Consider the following 22,089-nt stretch of genomic DNA (forward strand, 5'->3'; position numbering starts at 1 on the left):
GATCATTACATTTTTTATGACACAGCAGTGGTGAGTGTTCCCACCTTCTGCTCTTTGTAAATTAACACGATCTTTCCATTTTCGTGTTTTGGACATGATTTTGGAGTATATCTTCACAGTAGCGATTGACCGCAAAGTAAAGCTACCGGAAATGTACAACCCCACATCCGGTCTCAAACCAGGAAGTTAGCATTTTCTCGTGCACAGGTTCTATTGTGATGCGTGTTCGAAACGCAGAGAGGTGCGCTCGATTTGCCACACAGAGCAGTGCGAGAGTAAAGCACAAGGAAGGTGCTAATAATCGGCTCAGTCATTTTTAATGATCGTTGAAAGCCCAGATCGTAATTTAGATTAAAATTTGATTAATTGAGCAGCCCTACCTTTGAGTGATTTGATTGTAATTGGATCTAAAAGAAAAAACCCAACACCCTAAAAGTTTAAAAACACTTCATGTCATCTGTGCTCATTAAACTGACAACATGCAGTTCATCTTCTCACCAGCAGAGGGTCACAAATCACTATCAATGAGAAGATCAGAGCTGGACGTAGAGTTTCTTTGATTGGATCAGTTTTTAAAAGTAGCTGTTATTATAGAATGACAGAAACATGAGAGATGCTGAATGTCTTTAATAATTTTTTTTTTTTTTTTTTTTTTGTTACACTGAGTACTATTGGATGTCTACTTATTCATGATGATGATGGGGAAAAAAAAAAAAAAAAAAAAAAAAAAAAAAATCACATTAAGAAAGTGTTGCGAAATCGATCAATGTAGAGCAGTGAAACAAACCACGGAGACCCCAGAGAAGTGCAATCAAACGATGAGTTTATTACACAGGAGAAGAGACATCAGCATATGACTTCTGACAAAAATACATGTTGAGAACGCTTTTAAAGCATTGGGGTATCCGCCCCCCCATGGCGTCAATTACAGATTAAAATAGGTCAAAGACGTGAGTTACAATGAACAGTACATCTTGTACATTTTTAATGGCTATAAACAGACACAGAACTTCTTTTTCTTCTAACACCTTCCATACAAAGCAATAACTTTAAGCCCTCAGGGTCTCTGGGGCTAATTATTGACTCCTGTCATCTGTTGCCAAGTAGAGTAAAATGCAGCGAGACACCAAATGAGTTAAGGCCTCAATTCTAACTCATCCCTAGATTATATGGATTATGTATTGTAAGCGTCCATGCAGTCAACCTTCTATGTTCTCATCTTTCCCTCAACATGTATCACCTGGACAGTCGCACCAGTGACGCTTAAAACCCTTTTGGATGGAACATCAACTCTAAATAAGCACAAATGCAATGTGTATAAAATACTCTTGGTGTACCTGTAATAAAAGTTAACATAATGGAAGGATCCTTAACTAAACATCCTCAAACAACTTTAATGTAATATCAATACTGAAAGAAATATTAATGGAATAATGCTGTAAAGAAGGTTATTAATGCAATTATAATGATGCAGGTTATTTGGCAGCAATAAAAGAATTTCTGGATCTCCACAAAAGAAATCAAACATTTGGATTCATTTTAATGAGCTCAGACTTGTTGAAAATGCAGAGAAGCTGGTTGTGAACGGAGCTTCAGAGAAACACAACAAACTGATATTCACTGTGAAGCTTTGAGTGGAAAAAGACAGAAAAACAACATGTGGAATAATGGGAGCTTCCATCTTTAAAGGACTGAAGAGGAAGAAGTTCACAAGGAATCATTTAGAACAGTTTAAAACATCAACTGATTGAATCCATGAATCTGAAAATGTGTTTCTGAGTGAAAGAGATGGACATGTATGGACTGAACTCTCTGTTCAGCACTCAGAGGGTTTCTCCAACAGGGGACACTCTTTGCACTCAACCCAGCTCAAGGACACTGAGGAATCGTAGTCAAATGCAAATCCAGGATAAAGAGTTTCAGTGAATGTGGTGTTGAAGGTGTGGAGGTGGATCAGAGTGTCAGAGGATACTCTGTAGAAGGACAGAGTGCCAGCAGGACAGTCCACATACACTGCTACTCTGTTGGAGACGGTGGAGGAGATTACTGTTGATCTCTTATTGTGAAAGGCAGAATAAGAACCATAACCACAGCACCTCAGACTCCAGGACTGATCATTGGATCCAAACACACAGTCAGTACCCTTTCCTTTCCTTATTATTCTTCTGTAACTCACTGATATATCAACCTTTCCTCTCCACTCGACCTCCCAGTAACAGCGACCAGTCAGACCATTTTCACACAGCAGCTGTGGATGCCAATCAAATCTGTCTGGATGATCGGGATATGAAAAGGTCTCCCACACGCGTGTCACTTTCCTGTTGTCGTCAGACAGTTGGAGCCATTTGTGTACTGTGTTTGTGTCGATTGTGAGTTGACAGGAATCTGATGGAAAGAACAAACAAAATCCAGCTGCAGTCATTTATCCATCATCTGTTCATTGATTGACACTTTGATGATGACTCCTGACATCAGATGTGAATGAGTGATGTGACCGTTTGAAGATGGTTGAATGTGTGCTGCTTTGTTTTCATGAATCACATTAAAACACACTTACACTTCCTCAGACCTGGTCTCAACCATTGGACTCCAGCAGGCTCCAACCTGAAAGGAGGAGGGGGGTCAGAGCAGCACAGTCCGCATGCACACATGGACATTACATGGCTCTCATACACATAATATTAGACACCAATAAAGGAACAGTCCAACATTTTCACAAATACACTTCAATCCATACATAGATCAATCTGCTGATGATTTGGACTGATCCTAGATCTGTAAGTGCATCACTGTATTGAATGAAATATGACTGATTTGAACAGTGACCTTCATTATCTTTATATTCTTCTTCTGTTTAGCTGAAAAGGACAGTTCCCTGCCTTTGCTGCCAGCTGCTTTTCTCCTTGGTGTCAGTTTTGTCATCGTTTTCATGCGTTTTAATGCCACCTGAAGTCAGTGACTCTCACAGTGGGATACAGACCGTTATTGTGACTGTGGACACACAGCATTGGAATCACACAAGTAACATGGCTGACACTTTATGTACACAGGGGCCACTTTCACAATGACTTAAACTAGCCACCTGAATGAAAAATGGGCTGTTTCATGTTGATATGCAAATTTTAATTCTTCTCAGAGCTAATACAGGACCAGTGTGGTTGGTGATCAATGGTCCTGGGTTAGCTCTGAAAACAATAACAATTTGCAAATTAATGATCAAGAAATTGACTTCATAGCCCATTTGTCACCAGCGGTCAACGTGTAAGACTGAAGTCACTTGGATAGTGACAAAACTTTTCCGTCACTGAAAACACTACGTCCAGATGAACAGTGATACATTATGGAGATTTCCTTACCTGGATAATTTAGCATGCATCAAGAAAGACAGGAAGTGAGTAAAGGACACAAGAAGTGTTTCCAGCTCTTCCCACTCTATTAGACAATCTTGCGATACCTGACACTGTTCTGCCTCCAGCGTAATTCTTGTTGTACAGCCAACAGCAGATCCATTCCCAAATCCCCCGGATAATTGTAGCTCAGGTCCAGCTCTCTCAGATGGGAGGGGTTGGCTTTCAGAGCTGAGACCAGAGAAGTACAGCCTTTCTCTGTGATCAGACAGCCTGACAGACTGCAGACACACAAAACAACAATCCATCTTTCAATGATTTTCTAGATGGCTGATACAATAACATTATCAATTTCCATTCATTACATTTAAGCATCAGAAGAAAGCAGAGGGGAGGGGAGTGGAGAAGAAAGAGGGGCTGAGCTGTCAACTGATCACCACCTGGTAGTCAGTTGGATCCAATGGGGGTGCGGGGGGATGCTGGACAGACCTGGCACACCTACACCTATAGCAAGGTTCCACTAAGAATGCCTGTCAGAGGTCCAGGTCCGCGAGATCTTCAACACTCACCTCTGGCTAAGCTTCTGAGGAAAACTGGGGACAATAATAGACCAAATGAATGATGCTCAACACCTCCATTGCCAAAGGTGCTGCACTGAGCTGCGGCAAGTGTGGGTTGGTTGGCATCTGTCGAGGTGGTAACCCCGAACCAATTGTTGAACACCAGCAGTGAAGGGAGCAACCAGGCTGAAGGACGAGTCCTATTGGGCTTGGACTTCAAAAGAAGATTGTAGGTAACGACAAGCCAAGTGAAACTCAGCTTGGGCAGTGGCTGAAGCATCCATCCATCCTCTTCCGCTTTATCTGAGGCCGGGGCGTCGGGCAGCAGCCTAAGCAGAGAAGCCCAGACTTCCCTACCCTTATGAAATGAACTCCACTTGGGGCAGGACCTCGTCCCCGACCCGGAGTGGGCACTCCACCCTTTTACGGCTGAGAACCATAGCCTCAGATTTGGAGGTGCTGATCCTCATTTCCGCAGCTTCACACTTGGCTGCGAACCATTCCAATGCGAGCTGGAGGTCATCACCCGATGAAGCCAACAGAACCACATCATCCGAAAAGCAGAGATGAGATTCCAAGGGCACCTAAGTGAAAGCCCTCCACTTTCATTGTCCAGGTCAGGGACAAGTTCCTGCCACAAGTGGAGTAGTTCATGTATCTCAGAGTCTTGTTCACTAATGATGGGAGAAGGGAGCGAGAGATTGACAGAGTGATTCTTGCTGTGGCTGCCATACCAGTCCATCATGGTGAAGAGAGAGCTGAGTGTTAAACAAGTAATGCACTGAAGTTAAAGCAAAGCTCTCAATTTACCAGTCAATCTACATCCCTAGCCTCACGACCTGTGGGTAGTTATTGAAAGAATGAGATCGCAGATGTAAGTGGCAGAAATGGGATTCCTCTGAAGGGTGGCTGGCCTCTCCCTTAGAGAGGGTTAGAGGTTGAGCCATCCGAACGGGCTCAGAATACAGCCCCATCTCCTCCACACTGAAAGGAGTATCACTGGGCATTCATCATTTTTTTTTGTCCTCCCAGACCCTGCGAATGCATCCGGGTGTGACAAGTGATAATAATAACTGTACTGCAATAAAACATTCACAGCAGGTGGGATATCCAGTCTTTAAGTGATGATGTGATAAACCCTGCTTCTGGGTCCAAACTACTCTGTGGTTATCAGGGTTGTTGTGTTCTTAACATGTTTTAATGCTTTCTACTTTGTTCTATTCAATCTGAAGAAACCCCTAAACAAAAAAAACAAAAAAAAAAAAGCAGTGATCACTGTCGGCCTCTCGGTTTTTATTACCGCAAATCATTTTAATTATTTATATTAATTTTTAATCATTTTATTGTGGATGGATAATCTCAGTTGTTCTCCTGACTGAAGTTTACAGCATCCTGCCAAGCGATTGCATTTGTCCCTAACCATCAGGAACCCTCATATTAACTTTTATCACGTTGAAAAGAGTTAGTGTTCATCCTCCAGCTTCACCAGGGCTCTAGACTAACTTTTTGCCATGGGCGCACCGGTACGCCTAACTTTAAAAATTTAGGCGTACCGGCACAAAAGTTAGGCGCACTCAAATTTTTCAACCACATCGCTTAACACCGCAGTTTTACATGTGCACTTTCTTTTGGGAGTCCATACAGACAATATTCATTTCTAAATTATTAACTAACAAACTTGTGCTTAAATTGCTTTGTCAATATTGTAGAAAATGTCAAACTTAATCATCATCTTGGCTCCTCTGATGACCTGTTTGCTGCTGCCTGCTGCTGAAAGGCAGTGGGGAGAGGGGACACTTGGGCAGTGTATCTATTGCAGCATAAAATGTGTTTTCTGGATACTTTGCTGTTTTTTCAGCATTCAAAGATTGATGGCACCGTGTCAGAGCTGGCTATGAATTTCAGACGGATCAGGCCTTAACTTAACAAGAAAGTTATCAATAGTTCTTTTCATCTTTTCTTATTACCCACAGCTACATCCACTTCTGTCAGGCCTAGGCTGCTCACTAGGGCTGGGTATCATCACTGATTTCTATACTCCATTCGATTCCGGTTCTCAAAGTCCTGATTCGATTCAATTTAGCTTCAGACAGTCAGAAATATTATAATTCTGATCATTTATCAGTACTGATACACGTGAGACTTCATCAGAATTGTGAACATCACAGCAGATGCCTTTGTGTCAAAGTAACAGAATAAAACACAGAAAAACATGAAGGAGATTTTTCTGGCTTTTTATAGCAGATAACCTTAAAAATATTCTGCAGTAGATCAAAAATGAAAGAAACCCATGAATCAACATATGAACATTACCTGATGCTGCTGAAGTGAAGCAGAGCAAAGTTACAGAGGTTTGATTTAACTAAGAGTTTTACAATTTGGTATCAATTTAAAAAGCTTACATTTCTTCACTATTAAACAGCAGAAATTAGGCTTTCTTGTCCGAGGTCATTTAAGTAAAAAAAGAAAAGAAAAAGACAGCGGCCGACAGCGCTGTAAACAACGGTAGACTGGTGGGTAATAAGCGAATGAATAATGCAGAAAACAGATTTGAGACGGGAAACTGTTCTTGAAGTACAGAGAGGGAGAGAGAGAGAGAGGGAGCTGTGCATGAAGTGTGATTTTTATCGTGGTGGAAGCAAAACAGCAAAAGTAAGAGTGAATTCATGACGACATTGATCAAATGTGAAGCGTAGTTTGCTGCTTCTTTTGCTGCTGGCTCGGCGAATTTTGGTTGGAGAGACAAAACCTGGAGCTCAGAATCAGCGCAAAAAAGACGGAAACACAGCGCGGACCCGACGCATCAGGATCGCTAAGCTCCGACAGCATGTCCGTGTTCGGGCCGTGGGGTGAGAAAGCCGAGAAAGACAAAGCTGATTCTGATGCGTCGGGTCCGCTCTGTGTTTACGTCTTTGTGTGGAATCCGTTAATGAATCGATATTGCTTTGTTCAAGCTACTCACCTCTCTCTTCCACCTGCACTTTCAACTGGACCACGGCCAATCAGAGTGGTCCTGCCCCTGACTATCTCTGATTGGTTTAGTCCACGATAGGGGCATAATGTGTGTCTGTTGTTGACCACACGGAAAGTTGCAGAGATTTTTTTTTTTGTTACCCGAAAATATTTGGTCGCACCGGTGCGACCAAATATTTTTTTTTTTAGTCGCACCACGGAAAAATTTGGTCGCATTTCCAACCAAATTGGTCGCACTCTAGAGCCCTGTTCACTGTGTTTATATTATGCAAACCATAGCTGTGTAGCTATGGTTTGCAAATGGTCATCATTATATACCTGCTAGTCCAACTTCAGTAACCATATACCGGTCCTTCTCAAAAAATTTCCATATTGTGATAAAGTTCATTATTTCCTGTAATGTACTGATAAACATTAGACTTTCATATATTTTGGATTCATTACACACAACTGAAGTAGTTCAAGCCTTTCATTGTTTTAATATTGATGATTTTGGCATACAAAACTCCGGTGGGTATTAATGCTTTTTTGTCTTGCTCCCTCTATTTTCTCTTCCTCTCCTTCGGTCAACTTTCTTCCCAACTTGTCTTTCTTGTTTTTTTTCCCCTTTCCCCATCCCCCTTACTTGTCTGCTCTAATTGTAATACAAACATTTATTAAATTTTTATTACACTAAAAATAACTTAAAATGTTAATTTAGCTTTTTGTGCAACAATATAAATCAGATTTTAAATGATCATCTCTGGAAAAGATTTGAGACCTGACCTGTGAGAAGTGAGAAGCTACAAAATAATACAACACATAGATGTGTGCTTATTTTTGGCCACTGATGAAAATAAATAATATAATATTGTTGATCTTACCTGAGTGTTTCCAGTGTACAAGTCTTTAGTCCTACAGACAGAAGCTTCATTCCTGAATCCTGCAGCTCAGAATTACTCAGGTCTAGCTCTCTCAGACTAGAGGACTGGGAGCTGAGAACTGAGGACAGAGCTTCACAGCTTCTCTCTGAGAACTTGCAGCCCATTAGCCTAAAATAAAATTAAAAAACAAAAACTAGTTTTAAAGTGTTGTCAGTTATTGCCAGAGTTATTGCCAATATTTAATCCTGTTTTTTTTTTGTTTTTTTTTTTTAAAGAATACTTCAGGAAACCTTGCAAGATGAAGTTCATCCAGTCATTGTTGCAACTTATTAATTCTGAAAAACAAAGTCTCTTGATCTGACCTCAGAGTAGTCAGCTTGCAGTTTAGATTTTGCAGTCCAGCAGAAAGAGTTTTAGAGCTTCTCTCCGAGAGATTACTGAGACTCAGTCTGAAAATTATAACATGAACAGTGAAACACTCATTTTACTAATCAGCATGTAGTAAGAAGCTACAACATTTAGCAATGTATTTTTACATCCTTATTGCCTGGAATTAAATAGGTCAGAAATGTGATAGTTTCACTTAGAAATACTAATAAGCACTTGAGCAACATTTTTAACTATTTAACTTTTCAGCTGAACAAGAAAAACAAAACAAAACCTGAATATACTGACCTCAGAGTATTCAGTTTACAACATGGACTGGCCAAAGCTGCGGACAGAAGCTTCACACCTGAATAGTCCAAGCTGTTGATACTCAGGTCCAGCTCTCTCAGACTAGAGGACTTTAAGCCGAGTACTGAAGTCAGAGCTTTACAGCCTGTGTTTGACAGCTCACAGACACTCAGCCTACAAAACAAAGCAGCATGAAATCTGTGACATTTGTTAAACAAAGACAAGAAAAACACATGTTGCAGGGGCACTACAAGTCATTGTTAACAAAGGAATCAAAATTTAAGGGGGGGGTGGGGGGGGGGGAGAGAGCGCGCGCCTGTCTGGCACAGTAGCAATCATAATAGTTGTCTGAAGGCAAAACAAAAAAAAAAAAAAAAAAAAATACTATAGACTAAGGAGATGTTTCCCTTTACTCTGGGTTGGAGATGAGCACACTGCACCGAGTCCTGCAGCAGCAGGGAGGCTCACCAGCTCCTGCTCCTGTCCCAGACAGTGAACAGAGAATGGGGGTGTGAGACAATGCCTCACTCTGCTCGCTCTATATGGTGTTGTAGTGTATTTAAAACATGCAAGGGGTATGGTGCCAATAACCCTCTGAGGAAAGAGCTCGTGTTAGCATGGCACCTCCAGAGAGCTCTCAATGTCTGCATGTATAACCTCAGGTGGGCATCGGAACCAGAGGTAAGGCTGGAGCCACAGACACCCAAAGGCACTAAAGGCAGGGTGCCCAGGCCCATTCAGATTGGGCACCCCGTGCATGCTCTCAACCACAACCCCGACAACACACCAGCCAGGACCCAAGCCTTCTTGAAGTCCAATACCCCAAGCCTAAGAGTCACCAAGGAACCACACAGCTACCAGACACAGCTACCAGGCATAGGATTGACCTAGGAGCCTGAAAGATTCTTATTTTGGTATAATGGATACTGGATGTGCTTGATGTTGTCAGCTAAATTATTCTGGGTAGAGTTGGGCTGTGCGATATGACAAAAATCTCATATCCCGATATAAGAATTATATCGTCCCGATAACGAAATAAATCACAAAAATGTAACGTTTTCTGTAAATTCTGTGACTCTCGGGCAGCTCGACTTGCCGGAAGTGTTTCCAGCTGCGCTTCATGTACCTGGAGTCAAGTGTTTTAACCGATGCATGAAACTATACATTTTTAGACAGAGGTTGTAACAGCCACCTTTTTATTTGTGAGTATTTATTACACGGCGTGCTGCGGGGAAAAGCCTGTTCTAACGTTTGAGTGTAAGGTTTATTTTTTAAGCACCTGGTGGCTCTTTTTTACTTCTCATCCATAAATAATCTGCTCTTTCACGTGATTCAGTTTATTTTGAAAAGTCTCAACATGATCTTGAGCTTTATTGTGAAAGGTTTATGTGGAACATAAACAAGCGGACATGCGGTGGTGCTACCATCATTGCTGCTAACAACAACCCATAAAAACAGGTGCTTGTCCGTCCGTAGTGTGGTTATATTGAATATAAGAGAAAGAGAGAACTTTAAGAAATTAATATAGCCACTACAGTGACCATCAAAACGATGAAAAAAATATTGCTGTAAACAGTTTATTTTGCGACACCACAAAACAAACGATAGCGTAAAATGAAACGATAGACGTTTTTATATTGTCATCCGATATATATCGTTATATCGAACAGCCCTAGGGTAGAGTGTACCAGATCAGGTTGAAGAGAAATAATAATGTTCCACCAAGAACACTTGTAAAATTTCTCCACCTACTCTTTCCTGACTAGGTGGACTTGTTAAAATCTCAGTGACTTTTCTAAGAATCTGTCAGTGAGATTTTTCTTCCATCTCACAACAGGAACCCACAGACAACATATGGACTGTTATTCAGTTTGTTAGCAGCTGTAGAACCTGGGCGTACAATAAAGAATAATTATAACATAGAAAAAAGTGAACTCCCATGGAGTGCACTGATGCAGATAAATTAGTTTAGAAGATCAGAGAAGAAATGAATAATAACTGAAGAGAGAACAGTAACAGGGCACTGGGTTGGTTCTAGCTAGCTAGATAGAATCACAGTGTTTACATTTGATTTGTTAATTGTAATGTTTGTTTTCTGCCTCTGTAAAGCACTTTGTGATTTTTATCTTGAAAGGTGCTATATAAATAAAGTTTTACTTACTTACTTGTACAAATTCTGCTATTAACAAATTATAATTGTTACTACAATAAATATTAAACAAAGAAAGGCCTGAGCACACGTTAACTTACAGAGCCTTCTTGTAGGCTTTGATCACTGGCAGCAGCCCCAGAAGAGCCTTCTCTGAAGCATAGTATTTCTTCAGGTCAAACTCATCCAGATCTTCTTCTGATGACAGTAACATGAAAACCAGAGCTGACCACTGAGCAGGAGACAGTTTATCTGTGGAGAGACCTCCTGATCTCAGGGACTGTTGGATCTCCTCCACTAGAGAACAATCATTCAGTTCATTCAGACAGTGGAGCAGATTAATGCTTTTCTCTGCAGACAGATTCTCACTGAGCTTCTCCTTGATGTACTTGACTGTTTCCTGATTGGTCTGTGAGCTACCTCCTGTCTGCGTCAGCAGGCCTCGCAGGAGCGCCTGATTGGTCTGCAGTGAAAGACCCAGGAGGAAGCGGAGGAACAAGTCCAGGTGTCCATTTGAACTCTGTAAGGCCTTGTTCACTGCACTCTGGTAGAAATCTGTCTCTGAAGATTCTTTAGTTTCAGACTTCTTTGAGGTCAATTTTTGGTCTTCCAGCAGATTGAGTCCAGAGTTGATGAAGGTCAGATGGACATGAAGAGCAGCCAGAAACTCCTGAACACTCAGATGGATGAAGCAGAACACCTTGTCCTGGTACAGTCCTCTCTCCTCTTTAAAGTTCTGTGTGAACACTCCTGAGTACACTGAGGCTGCTCTGATATCAATGCCACACTCTGTCAGGTCTGATTCATAGAAGATCAGGTTTCCTTTCTGCAGCTGATCAAAAGCCAGTTTTCCCAGAGACTCCATCATCTTCCTGCTCTCTGGACTCCAGTGTGGATCTGTCTCAGCTCCTCCATCATACTTGACCTTCTTCACTTTGGCCTGAACCACCAGGAAGTGGATGTACATCTCAGTCAGGGTCTTGGGCAGCTGTCCTTCCTCTCTGGTTTTCAGCTCTTTCTCCAGAACTGTAGCAGTGATCCAGCAGAAGACTGGGATGTGGCACATGATGTGGAGGCTTTGTGATGTCTTGATGTGGGAGATGATCCTGCTGGACTGTTTCTTATTTCTGAATCTCTTCCTGAAGTACTCCTCCTTCTGTGGGTCAGTGAACCCTCTGACCTCTGTCACCATGCCAACACAGTCAGGAGGGATCTGATTGGCTGCTGCAGGTCGTGTGGTTATCCAGAGGTGAGCAGAGGGAAGCAGTTTCCCCCTGATGAGGTTTATCAGCAGCACATCCACTGAGGTGGACTTTCTAGGGTCAGTTATGATTGTAGCTTTGTGGAAGTCCAGAGGAAGTCGACACTCATCCAGACCATCAAAGATGAACACAACCTGGAAGTCTTCAAACCTGCAGATTCCTGCTTCTTTGGTTTCAGTAAAGAAGCGATGAACAAGTTCCACCAAGCTGAACGTTTCCTCTTTCAGCACATTCAGCTCTCTGAAAGTGAATGGAAATATGAACTGGATGTCCTGGTTGGCTTTGTCTTCAGCCCAGTCCAGGGTGTATTTCTGTGTTAAGACTGTTTTCCCAATGCCAGCCACTCCCTTTGTCAGCACCGTTCTGATTGGTTCGTCTCTTCCAGGTGAGGCTTTAAAGATGTCTTCTTGTCTGATGGTTGTTTCTGGTCTGTCTGGTTTCCTGGATGCTGTTTCAATCTGTCTGACCTCATGTTCATCATTGACCTCTGCAGTCTCTCCCTCTGTGATGTAGAGCTCTGTGTAGATCTGATTCAGAAGGGTTGGGTTTCCTGCTTTAGCAATGCCCTCAAACACATGCTGGAACTTCTTCTTCAGATTAGACTTGAATTTAAGATGACGATGACACTTTTGAAGAGCCTCTGAATTAAAAACAGCAAGAAGGATGGTTAGTCTATTATGGTTTGTACAGTGTCAACCATTATTTATATAATCATGCATTTCCATCTTGATAACTTTTGTTAAAATCTCAACAGATATTTGGGTAATTTGCAAATCAAATTGGACCTTTCATTGAACCATCTTCAATTCGCATGAAAATGACATGTTACACAGGCTGGAAACATACAATTCTAGATATAGAAAATACTTATAAATATTTTTTATCGCAAAAGGCAATTTATTTTGACATCCACGAAGATGCTAAAAATGACAGCCTAAACACAGTGTTTAATTAGTTAATAGACTGAATTGACTTCTCTCAGTGTGTAAAAGAACCCTCACAGATTATTTTTAACATATGGTATAGAAACTGAACATCTAACAGTGTTTACTGAAAACACTCTTGTCTGATCATTCCCTTATAACAAAGCCTAATACAATAACGGATTACACAGCAGTGGGGAGTTCATCTGCACCTTAAAGCGGGATGAAATCTAATAAGCCAGAGATGGAACAGTGTGTCACAAATTTAGAATTTCATAATTTAGCCTGGAGAAATAGTTGGTTACTTTATAAGAAAGCCCTCTGCAAAGCCAGAATATCTTATTAGTCGTCACTGATTGAAGAAAATAAGAACAACCCTACGTTTCTCTTCAGCACTGTAGCCAGGCTGCCAAAAGTCAGAGCTCTATTGTGCCAACCATCCCTTTAATGTTAACTAGTAATGACTTCATGAACTTCTTCACAAATAAAATTTTAATCATTGGAGAAAAAAAACAATTACCCATAATCATCGCACAGATGTAATATTATCTACAGCTAGTTTCAGTACCATTAATATTCATTTAGACTAAAACAGACTCAGTTTAATGCATATCACAAAATGAATCGTGATAATGTTGTATCTGCATACTGCATAGTCCGACCTTCATTCATCCTCTTTAAAATCGAGCTCGCCACCTCCATCTCATTGCCGGCATACGTCTGCAGCACCAGTGTAACTGTTTTCAGTCTGTCTGCATTTTCCAGTTGGCGCTTAAAGACTTTGGGGAAGTTATCTCCAGGGTCATTCTGCAGGTAAAACTGGAAATGTTTCAGCTCCTCATCTCCCAGATTGTTCAACATTTCAAACAGCTGCACTTTCACTGCCTTCTCTGTCTTTGGCCTGTAAAACATGTGGACATGATTCATAGTCAGTAAGTCTCATCACATGTCGAATATACTTATTTAGGACATTAAACAGCAGAATAAATCTTTTCAACTGGATTACAAGTACTGAGGTTTTTTTTTTTTTGGTTTTTTTTTTAACTGTTCATTTTACTTTTAGATTTTTGTGGTATTTTAGTAAATGCATGAGGAAAAAAATAAGGCTTGTTTGTCTAACAACTTGCTTATTAAATTAAAAATGATTAAAAAAAGTGACTATTTTTTATTATAGGAAAACAATATTTGTTCAAGTTACTCTACAGCAAGAGGCAAAAAGTAGATTACAAATATCAGTAACAAGGATTCATCTACAAAACATGAAATATAGATTCAGCAGTACTACATCTTGGCAATGACATCTACTAGGCATGTATGTGTCACTTAATGTAACTTTAGCCTTGACACTTCTGTTGATATACACATTTAAGGAAAATTAAGAACACTGAGCAGCTGGAGTCCTACAGACACTCAGCCTCTTCACACCTCCTACAACATCCATTCTTTACATGATGCATTTGTGGAAACACTCCAACACACACTGCTTCACATATAAACATAGAAATGTGTGCGAAAAAGATGTGAGCTGACATTAAACATGATGGAGGATTTATTCACAAACACTGAGACAAAACAACATTTAGACACACATTACCTCTTTGCAGAAGGACAGATGTTTTCTTTAAACTCATCATCCATGTCCTTTGACATGTCACTGGGTGGAGGTCCAGGCTGGTTCCTGTGAATAATGATGGAGCAGTGATGTGAGTGCTGAGCTGTGACATGTAGAAGAGTCATGGACAGTTAGAGATAGTCATCTCACCTCTGAGCTTTGGTCTGGTTCTCTCTGGCTCTTTGATCCATTAGACCTTCACCTGCAGAGGAAACAAATCATTCATGTGCACATCAACTGAGAACTTCTGATGTGTTGGACTAACATCCACACCTTCTGGGACACAGCTTTCATCAGTTCACTACAAAAAGTATCACAGAGAGCTGGGGCTAGCCTCCAAATCCTCCATTCCTGTAGTCCTACAAAGCAGCAGGTCAAACATGGCTGTAGAAATGGCAGTGAGCAGCTTTATTTCAGTAACAATGCCCAGGACCAAGCTATAGTAACCATTATCCTTAATGTAAATGTGTAATAAAAATTGTGTACGTTTCTGTTCTGTGTCCTGTGTACTGTTTGTTTGTATATGTGGGACAATTAAAGGATTATTCTATTCCATTCTAAATGCTAGCTAAACTAAGTATCAGTTAACCCTTGTGTGGTGTTTGTATTTTTGTTACTCAGCCAGTGTTCATGGGTCTGGTGGACCCACTAGAGTTTTGGCTTTCCAAATTAACACTATCAAACAATTTTATGTTAAATTACTCAACAATGTTTACTTCATCCCACTTACAAGCCATATGAACAGCAAACATGGTTAATTTTTTCCCTTTACCTGTGTTAGATCACATTTATGAATTAATGTGCTTCTTGGTTTGGTTTGGTTTTTATAAAATGTTATAAAAAATAAAATCAGTTATAATTAAGTGGAGTGAGAGGAAAGACAACACATTTCTTGGGCAAGAAGATCATTCAATTTCTCCATTTTTTTTTATTTTTTATTTTTTTTTTACATCCATATTTCTTCATTTGCTGTCTGGTGGGCTTGTTCTGGTCCTGGAGCTGGCTTCTCAAGGAGTACTCATGTTCGTTTTGTTACTAAATGGCACTCAACCTCATCCTCTTCTTCAAAGTCACTGTTGTGATAAGGAACCACACTGGCGAAGTCTTATTTACAGTATTATGCCCCTAATTTTGTACTTTTGTATTTTCTTCCTCAGTTGTATATAGCATTTGTATTCTATTGTATACATTATTCCATTTTATTCTATTGTATATAGTATTTTATTGCATTCCAGTGTTTCTAATTTCTGCTACATAACTTTGCACTTTTGCTGTAACCAGGGGCGATTCTAGGATCAGAGCTTTGGGGGTGCTGAGCACCCAGAGAGCTGCACAGCCAGGCAAAATAAACTTTACTCATCACGATGAGACTTCTTCCCTGTCTCTGTCAGTCCCTGCATCCTTAAATGTCTCCAGTTGTCCCAAGTTCTCTATGACTGTCTCCTTGGTGCATTTAAACCCCTGTTCCTCCCTGTCCTCATCTGTTGTATTCATCCCCGCTATCAGTCATAATTTTACCATCTCTGTGCAAGTCTGCAAATTTCTTTATTAAATCATAAGATTCTTAAATTCATCAAGTTTCTCTCTGTGCCTGGGTCCTCGTCACAAAACATGACATCACCATTCTGTACATTTTAACACAATTTAATCCCCACATTTGTGAAAGAAAAACAAAACACTTTTTTGAGAAGTCTGTAACAAAACCATCAAATCTGATAAAGGTTATTTAAATGATGCTCATAGTGAGTAAGAAGTAAACTGAGTGCGTGTTTTGGACAGAGATTCACTTTTAATGTGTATGTATAATATAATACAGATACATAAAAAACACTCCCAAAACAGAATAAATTACAAAATATTAATAAAAAACTATAAAAATGGAGGCAACTCTGCCTGTGGTAGAATGTATACAATGTATGAAAAAATCTTTACTGCAGATACTAATTTAACTGATTTAATAATACTAATTTTGTGTTGTAAGATTTATGAGTTTCATGCTTTCATAGTGGTACTTGGGAGAGCTTGACATTTTTCTCAGGTGGTGCACACTGTAAAAAGTTTGAGAAACACTGATAAGTGTTTCTCTGCCGCATAAGTCTGTATGCGGCAGTCATACAGACAACTGGACAGTCCAAAAGTTGGCCTACCTATTACTGGCTGAGGTTTTAGTAGAGTTGTGGCTGAACCACATAAAAATATATCATTAATTTTAATCTCCCCAATCAATGATAATGTTATGTTGAAATGTTGTTAAAGAGGGTCAAAAATGTTTCAACCCAGTTTGTTTTGCAGATTCTGTATAGCAGCTTTAATATAGGGAGGACACAACTTCCAGACTGTGTGAGTAAAATCAGGTTTTTTTTCTCTTCGTCAGTTTAATAGTTTCTGTTTTGCCTGTCACTGTTCCCTGTCTGTTTACTTACCTGCTTCTTCCTGACCTTGTACTTTCTCCTCACGTTCCTTCGTTCCTCTCTCCCTCTTTGGACTGACAATCATACACAAATAGATTGTATTCAGTTAGATGAAAAAATTACATTAATATGAAAAAAAATTTATTAAGATCACTAACGAAAAGTCCTGTCTCAGTGTACTTTCAACCAAAAGGCAAATAACCAAACCACATGAACATCTAATAAAAGATATAAAATATTGAAACACTGATCCAACATGATCATTTATTGATGGATCATTTGTTCTTACACTTTTACCTGAATGTGGCTCCTGTTTTTGAAAAAAATCTGCTTATATCCATTATGAACCTGACTGTCTCTCTGTACACACACACACACACACACACACACACACACACACACAACAGGAGTTATAAGGTTAATGGGCATTCAGTCAGTTAGCTAGTTAGTATCCATTTCAAACAGGACAGTGGTAACAACAGCAGGCTACGGACAATTTTAAGTTTTAGATTTTAAATAAGCTGTATACATTTCAGTGGGAGCAACAGGACGGTCAAATGTCGCTGATTTTACTACAGAGTAGGACGGATTGTAGGGTAGCAAACATCATTGGAAAACACGTTTTCAACACTGCAGGTTACCTGGTGTAATGTTTTTCAGCTAAAACGAAACATGACTCCTATCTAACTACATAAAGAGTAACTGAAGGTTAAATGCTGCTAATATGTCCTGTTTTAATCCAGGCACTCCACCTCCGCTCCGCTGCGTCTCAGCTACCATCGCTCTGGCAGCAATGACCCTAGAGCCAGAGTGGGGGCGAGCTGGAACAAACCATTTTGGGAGGGGGGGGAGGGGTTATCTATACTTTTGTTGTTAAAATGTTCCGTCTCAACCAAGTACTGTGTGCTTTTTATATTTTTAGTAGTGTGTCACACAAACAGCAAATATTGTCAAAAAAAAGTAAGAAATCTTTGGGGGTGCTTTGATTCATTTTAGGGGGTGCTGAAGCACCCCCCAAAATGGGCTAAAATCGCCCCTGGCTGTAACAAAACAAATTTTCCACCTGTATGACTAATAAAGGTAATCTTATCTTATCTTATTTGCAGGTGGGATAGGGTATAAGAACATAAAATTTGGATCCCTCAAGAAAGAGGGTAAAATGTGTGAGATGTAAGAGCAGACGGTGTCGACAGTTCAATTTTCAATAATATGGCAACATTGTGCGGGAGCGGGAGGGGAAGAAAATACTATCAGCAGCAGGAGAAAGGAGGAAGACAGAGTGTGGGAACACAGGACTTTCAATACTTTTATTAGACCTGGATCCAATGGACCCGAACACCTTGTATGTAATCTAAATGCGTGGGGGGAGGTACAGTATGCAGTCCCTGAAAATGTTATGTTCGTCACAGAAAATAAGCCAAAGCCAATGAATTTCAGGTTGAAAATATATTAACTGTTTAATTTTTCTTTTTGAAAAAAACTGAGAACGGGTCTCAAAGACCCGAACACGGGTTAATCTGCCAGCAGTTACTGTGGAACAGCGGCCGAATTCCGTGTTTAGCTGATTCCTGGATCACAAACAGTAACAGGAAATGGCGGACACGCTCAGCCGAGTTACAACGGGCTGACTGTTTAGGAAACGACGGTTTTGCTCCGAAAATAAAAACGGAGTTTGTTGTTTGAAGAAATCAAACATGATTTGAACTAATAGTAAAGTTCATAAAGACAAACGATTAAAGGAGGAAACAAAGCAAACTTACAGTTTCTGCGCAGTTACAGTTTCTGAGACACGAACAACAAGCTCCACTCCACACACGAACACTAAAAGCGAGTGTTAGCCTGCTGAAAGCTTTTAAAGCTCCGCGCGTACGCTTCAGAATCACTGTGCCAACGTGTGATTTGTTTGGCCAGAGTCACGTGATCAGTGACGTCCGAAGAATGATCTAGATCTTAACTGTTTCGGTACCTGATTTAATGGTTCATAAGGAAATGATTAAGTGATGGCCAAATGAAGCTTTCTGAAGCTCAGCTGTTCAACACAGTCCTCTCTGATGACATCAGATGCCCCAAAATATGAAGAACAGCTTGAATCTACAAAATAAAATGAACTGGTTCATTATGAATGTCACTCTACAGAATGGAGTTCACAATCTGATTTTGGGCCACCGTTGTGTTGCTTTGAACATGTATTTTTTTGGGTACATATTTTTGACCTGGGGATAGAATTGGTTGTTAACTGGAAAGAAAAAAGTGTTTATGAACTTGTAAAGTAAAATCATGATGCATTTAAGGTTACCCTGTTTGGGTTTTATTTAAGAAGAGAATTTATATAACCTTGAGATCAGTTTTCCCGTGCTTCACTCGTGTAGCCTACGTTAGTTTAAAGAGGAAAAAGAAAACCTTTCACGGGACTCCGATGTGAAAAGATTTAACAAAATGTATTCCACAGCTTGCAAATCTTCTTACAGGATCCTCAACACAAAAACCTGCTCTGTTCTCCCCGGTTGCAGCGTCTTGCCTACGCTGTACAAACCCCTTTTCTCTCTCTCTCACCCTCCCACACCGCATGCACTCATTTGCATAAATGAGTACATGCAAATTGCATTTTAGTCAGCTTTTTCAGCCTTAACATTTTTCTGAAATTCCCCGGACTCTTTGAGGAGTGTGACATGCATGGCTGATGAAGGATGAAGAGCGCCTGAATATAGTTTAATATTAATTTAATGTCAATTCCTGTTTAATTTTCAAATCGTCGAGCTCATTCAAGTGTGAACAAATTTCCCACGCGTGGGACTAATAAAGGTTATCTTATCTTAAGCTATCCAGGGATTTCTTTCTGTTTCTCTTTCTCTGATTTTCTTTTTGGATTTTATCCATGTGTGTTCCTGGACATGTCCTGATGTTTCATTCAGATTTTAAGGAATTTTCTCGTCCTTTTTTTGATCCATTTGTTTTCTGTAAAAACTGCCAAATTATCTCCGTTCCTCCTGGAGAGTGAGTTTAGACAAATAGTAAATAAGTTAGGCTGATCCCTCATTTACAAGGGATCACTGTTGCAGTCAGCTCTTACGATAGATGATGAATGAATAAATGGCCAAAGCATTAAAAGAGGCAACAACAACAAAAGAAAAAAATTCCCCAAATTATTGACCAAATATGATGTCGCTTGAAGCACCTACCATTCTTACATGCAGCATGTTCTAGATTTCACAAAACAGAAATCAAAGCAAAACTCAGTTTCATATTTGTTTTTAAACATTTTAAATGTACATAGTGAAACACGGTTTTGATTCTTTGTCATTACACTCAGTACAGTCACCCATTATTTTAATGAGTCCTCTGTCATTTCTGCACTCACACACACATTGTGCTTTTTTTCTTTTTCTCATTTAAGATCAGCACAATCCAACCATAAACAAGTAAGATACTCGTGTCTTCAAATTATTGTTAGTTTGAACCTTTTTTGTGTGATTTTTTATGTTACTGTAACTTAAGGCTAAATAAGCACAAACACAGTTCAGTTTTTTTTTGTTTAACTTTTAGACCAAGTCCCTTATACAATTACAGATTCTGAGGATGAGCAACCTCCAAAAAAAGTTTAAACATTAATAATGTAATGTTTAGTGAGTGTGTGTGTATATATCTCTGACAAAAATAAAAAATAAAAAATAAACCGATAACAAACAAAAGGAAAAAGACAAGGAATTCACAAAAGACAGAACAGTAACACATACACGAAACAACGGAAAGGACTTGAAGGAAGGGGGTGCCATAAACACAAATATAAAAGAAAGTAAGTTGAAAGTAAAGATAAATAGAAAAACAAGTAAGAGAAACACAGAAAACAAAGGAAAAAATAAAGGAAAGAAACAGAGAAAACATAAGTAAAAGGAAGGAATTTATTTTACAAAAACTAAGAGAGAATTTTTGAAATAAAAACACAAGTGAGAAGCCTAAAATTGGGAGGAGCTAACAAAAGTCAAGGAAAACAAACAAAAAACACCTGCTCCTAACTCAAAACCTAACCATAACCATAAGAAATATTCACAATGGTTTAGAAAACTGATGTAAATTTTGGGTATGTGTTACGCATATGCAAACAACGGGTAGGATGGTTTGTGAGGTAGGATAGATTCCCAGAACACCGGCTCCTTTTGCAGACCTACATAGGTATACAACCTGAAGTGTTGGTGGAACCTGAACACCACCACTATCATGAAGAAAGTTCAACAACATCTTAACTTTCTTCGGAAACTTCTCCCTCCTCCTATCCTCACATCATTTTACCGGTGAACCATTGAGAGCTCCTCTGCTGCTACATCACTATCTGGTCCCGGAACGGCACCCTCGCTGAAAAGAAGTCTCTGCAGCGGATAGTGAGAACAGGATCATTGGAAGCCCTCTCACATCCATCTTCCAACTCTATGACAGACACATCATCCGGCCTCCGTTTTCCCTCTTTCCACAAAAGGACTGATATAAACACACACCTTTACAAGCACCTTACAATACTCATCAAAAGACTGAAAAACAACTAGAGCTTCCACAAATACAAACTGAACCTGGGAACAACATGCTTATTTGCATACTCAGTCACACTCATAGTTCTGTACACACACCTAAATTATATTTTTCACTTTGCACGTCTTTGTCATGTCCCGTCAATAATATCCTGTCAATAACTTGAAACTGGTATTCGATACCTACTGAACTGTCATTGTAATCTTAACTTCCAAACTCTAATTTATACTGTTAAATATCATCTTATTTTGCTTTTTTAGTGAACAATAAAGGGATCAGTTGAAGTGCTAGATGCATCTGGTATTTTCTGTGTCAGGTCTTTACTAGATTTTATTGTTCCTCTTTTTTGGAGCATGACTTTTGTTTCCTGTTAATCTGTGGATAGTTTCAGGTCTTCTACTTCTTTTGTCCTGTGACAAATGAGGCAGCAGTTTGCTGATTTCTGTCTTGTGACTTTCATGTTAATCAGCCTAGTAGTTTGGAGACTTTCTCCCTGACTTTCTCAACTGATAAGAGGTTATTCATATTTAAGCTCTAATTGGCCCTCTCTTTATTTTCTTCTTTTTTGTTTGTTTGTGTCCTGGATGGCCTGACCCAGCAGGTGGGGGTTGTTTCTAAGTTTGCCTTCGCCGAAGCAGTGCAGAAATATGTCTGCTACACTCCAAATAGGATGGGTGGAGTAAATCCTGGAGTAATCCTGGAGTAAACTAACAGTGACTTGTAACTAGCACATGTACAACTCTGTTGCTTGTGAAGCTTGCACACAAGAATTTCACTCGCATGTACTGTACCA

General features: G+C 39.8%; 1 protein-coding gene across 1 annotated transcript; it reads right to left on the reverse strand.

The window, feature by feature from the left end:
* Nucleotides 1–806: 806 nt before the first annotated feature.
* Nucleotides 807–10,838, reverse strand: LOC120438545 (tripartite motif-containing protein 16-like). The gene is made up of 7 exons (XM_039608930.1): nucleotides 10,669–10,838; nucleotides 8,419–8,592; nucleotides 8,106–8,192; nucleotides 7,744–7,911; nucleotides 3,455–3,628; nucleotides 2,558–2,604; nucleotides 807–2,385 (listed from the first exon to the last, which is right to left on the reverse strand). Exons 1-7 carry the CDS (start codon nucleotides 10,779–10,781, stop codon nucleotides 1,817–1,819), a joined length of 1,332 nt encoding a protein of 443 aa, XP_039464864.1. The 5' UTR covers nucleotides 10,782–10,838; the 3' UTR covers nucleotides 807–1,816.
* Between the last annotated feature and the right edge of the window lie 11,251 nt (nucleotides 10,839–22,089).

Source organism: Oreochromis aureus, linkage group 3, assembly GCF_013358895.1.
Source record: "Oreochromis aureus strain Israel breed Guangdong linkage group 3, ZZ_aureus, whole genome shotgun sequence".
NCBI classification, from domain to species: Eukaryota; Metazoa; Chordata; class Actinopteri; order Cichliformes; family Cichlidae; genus Oreochromis; species Oreochromis aureus.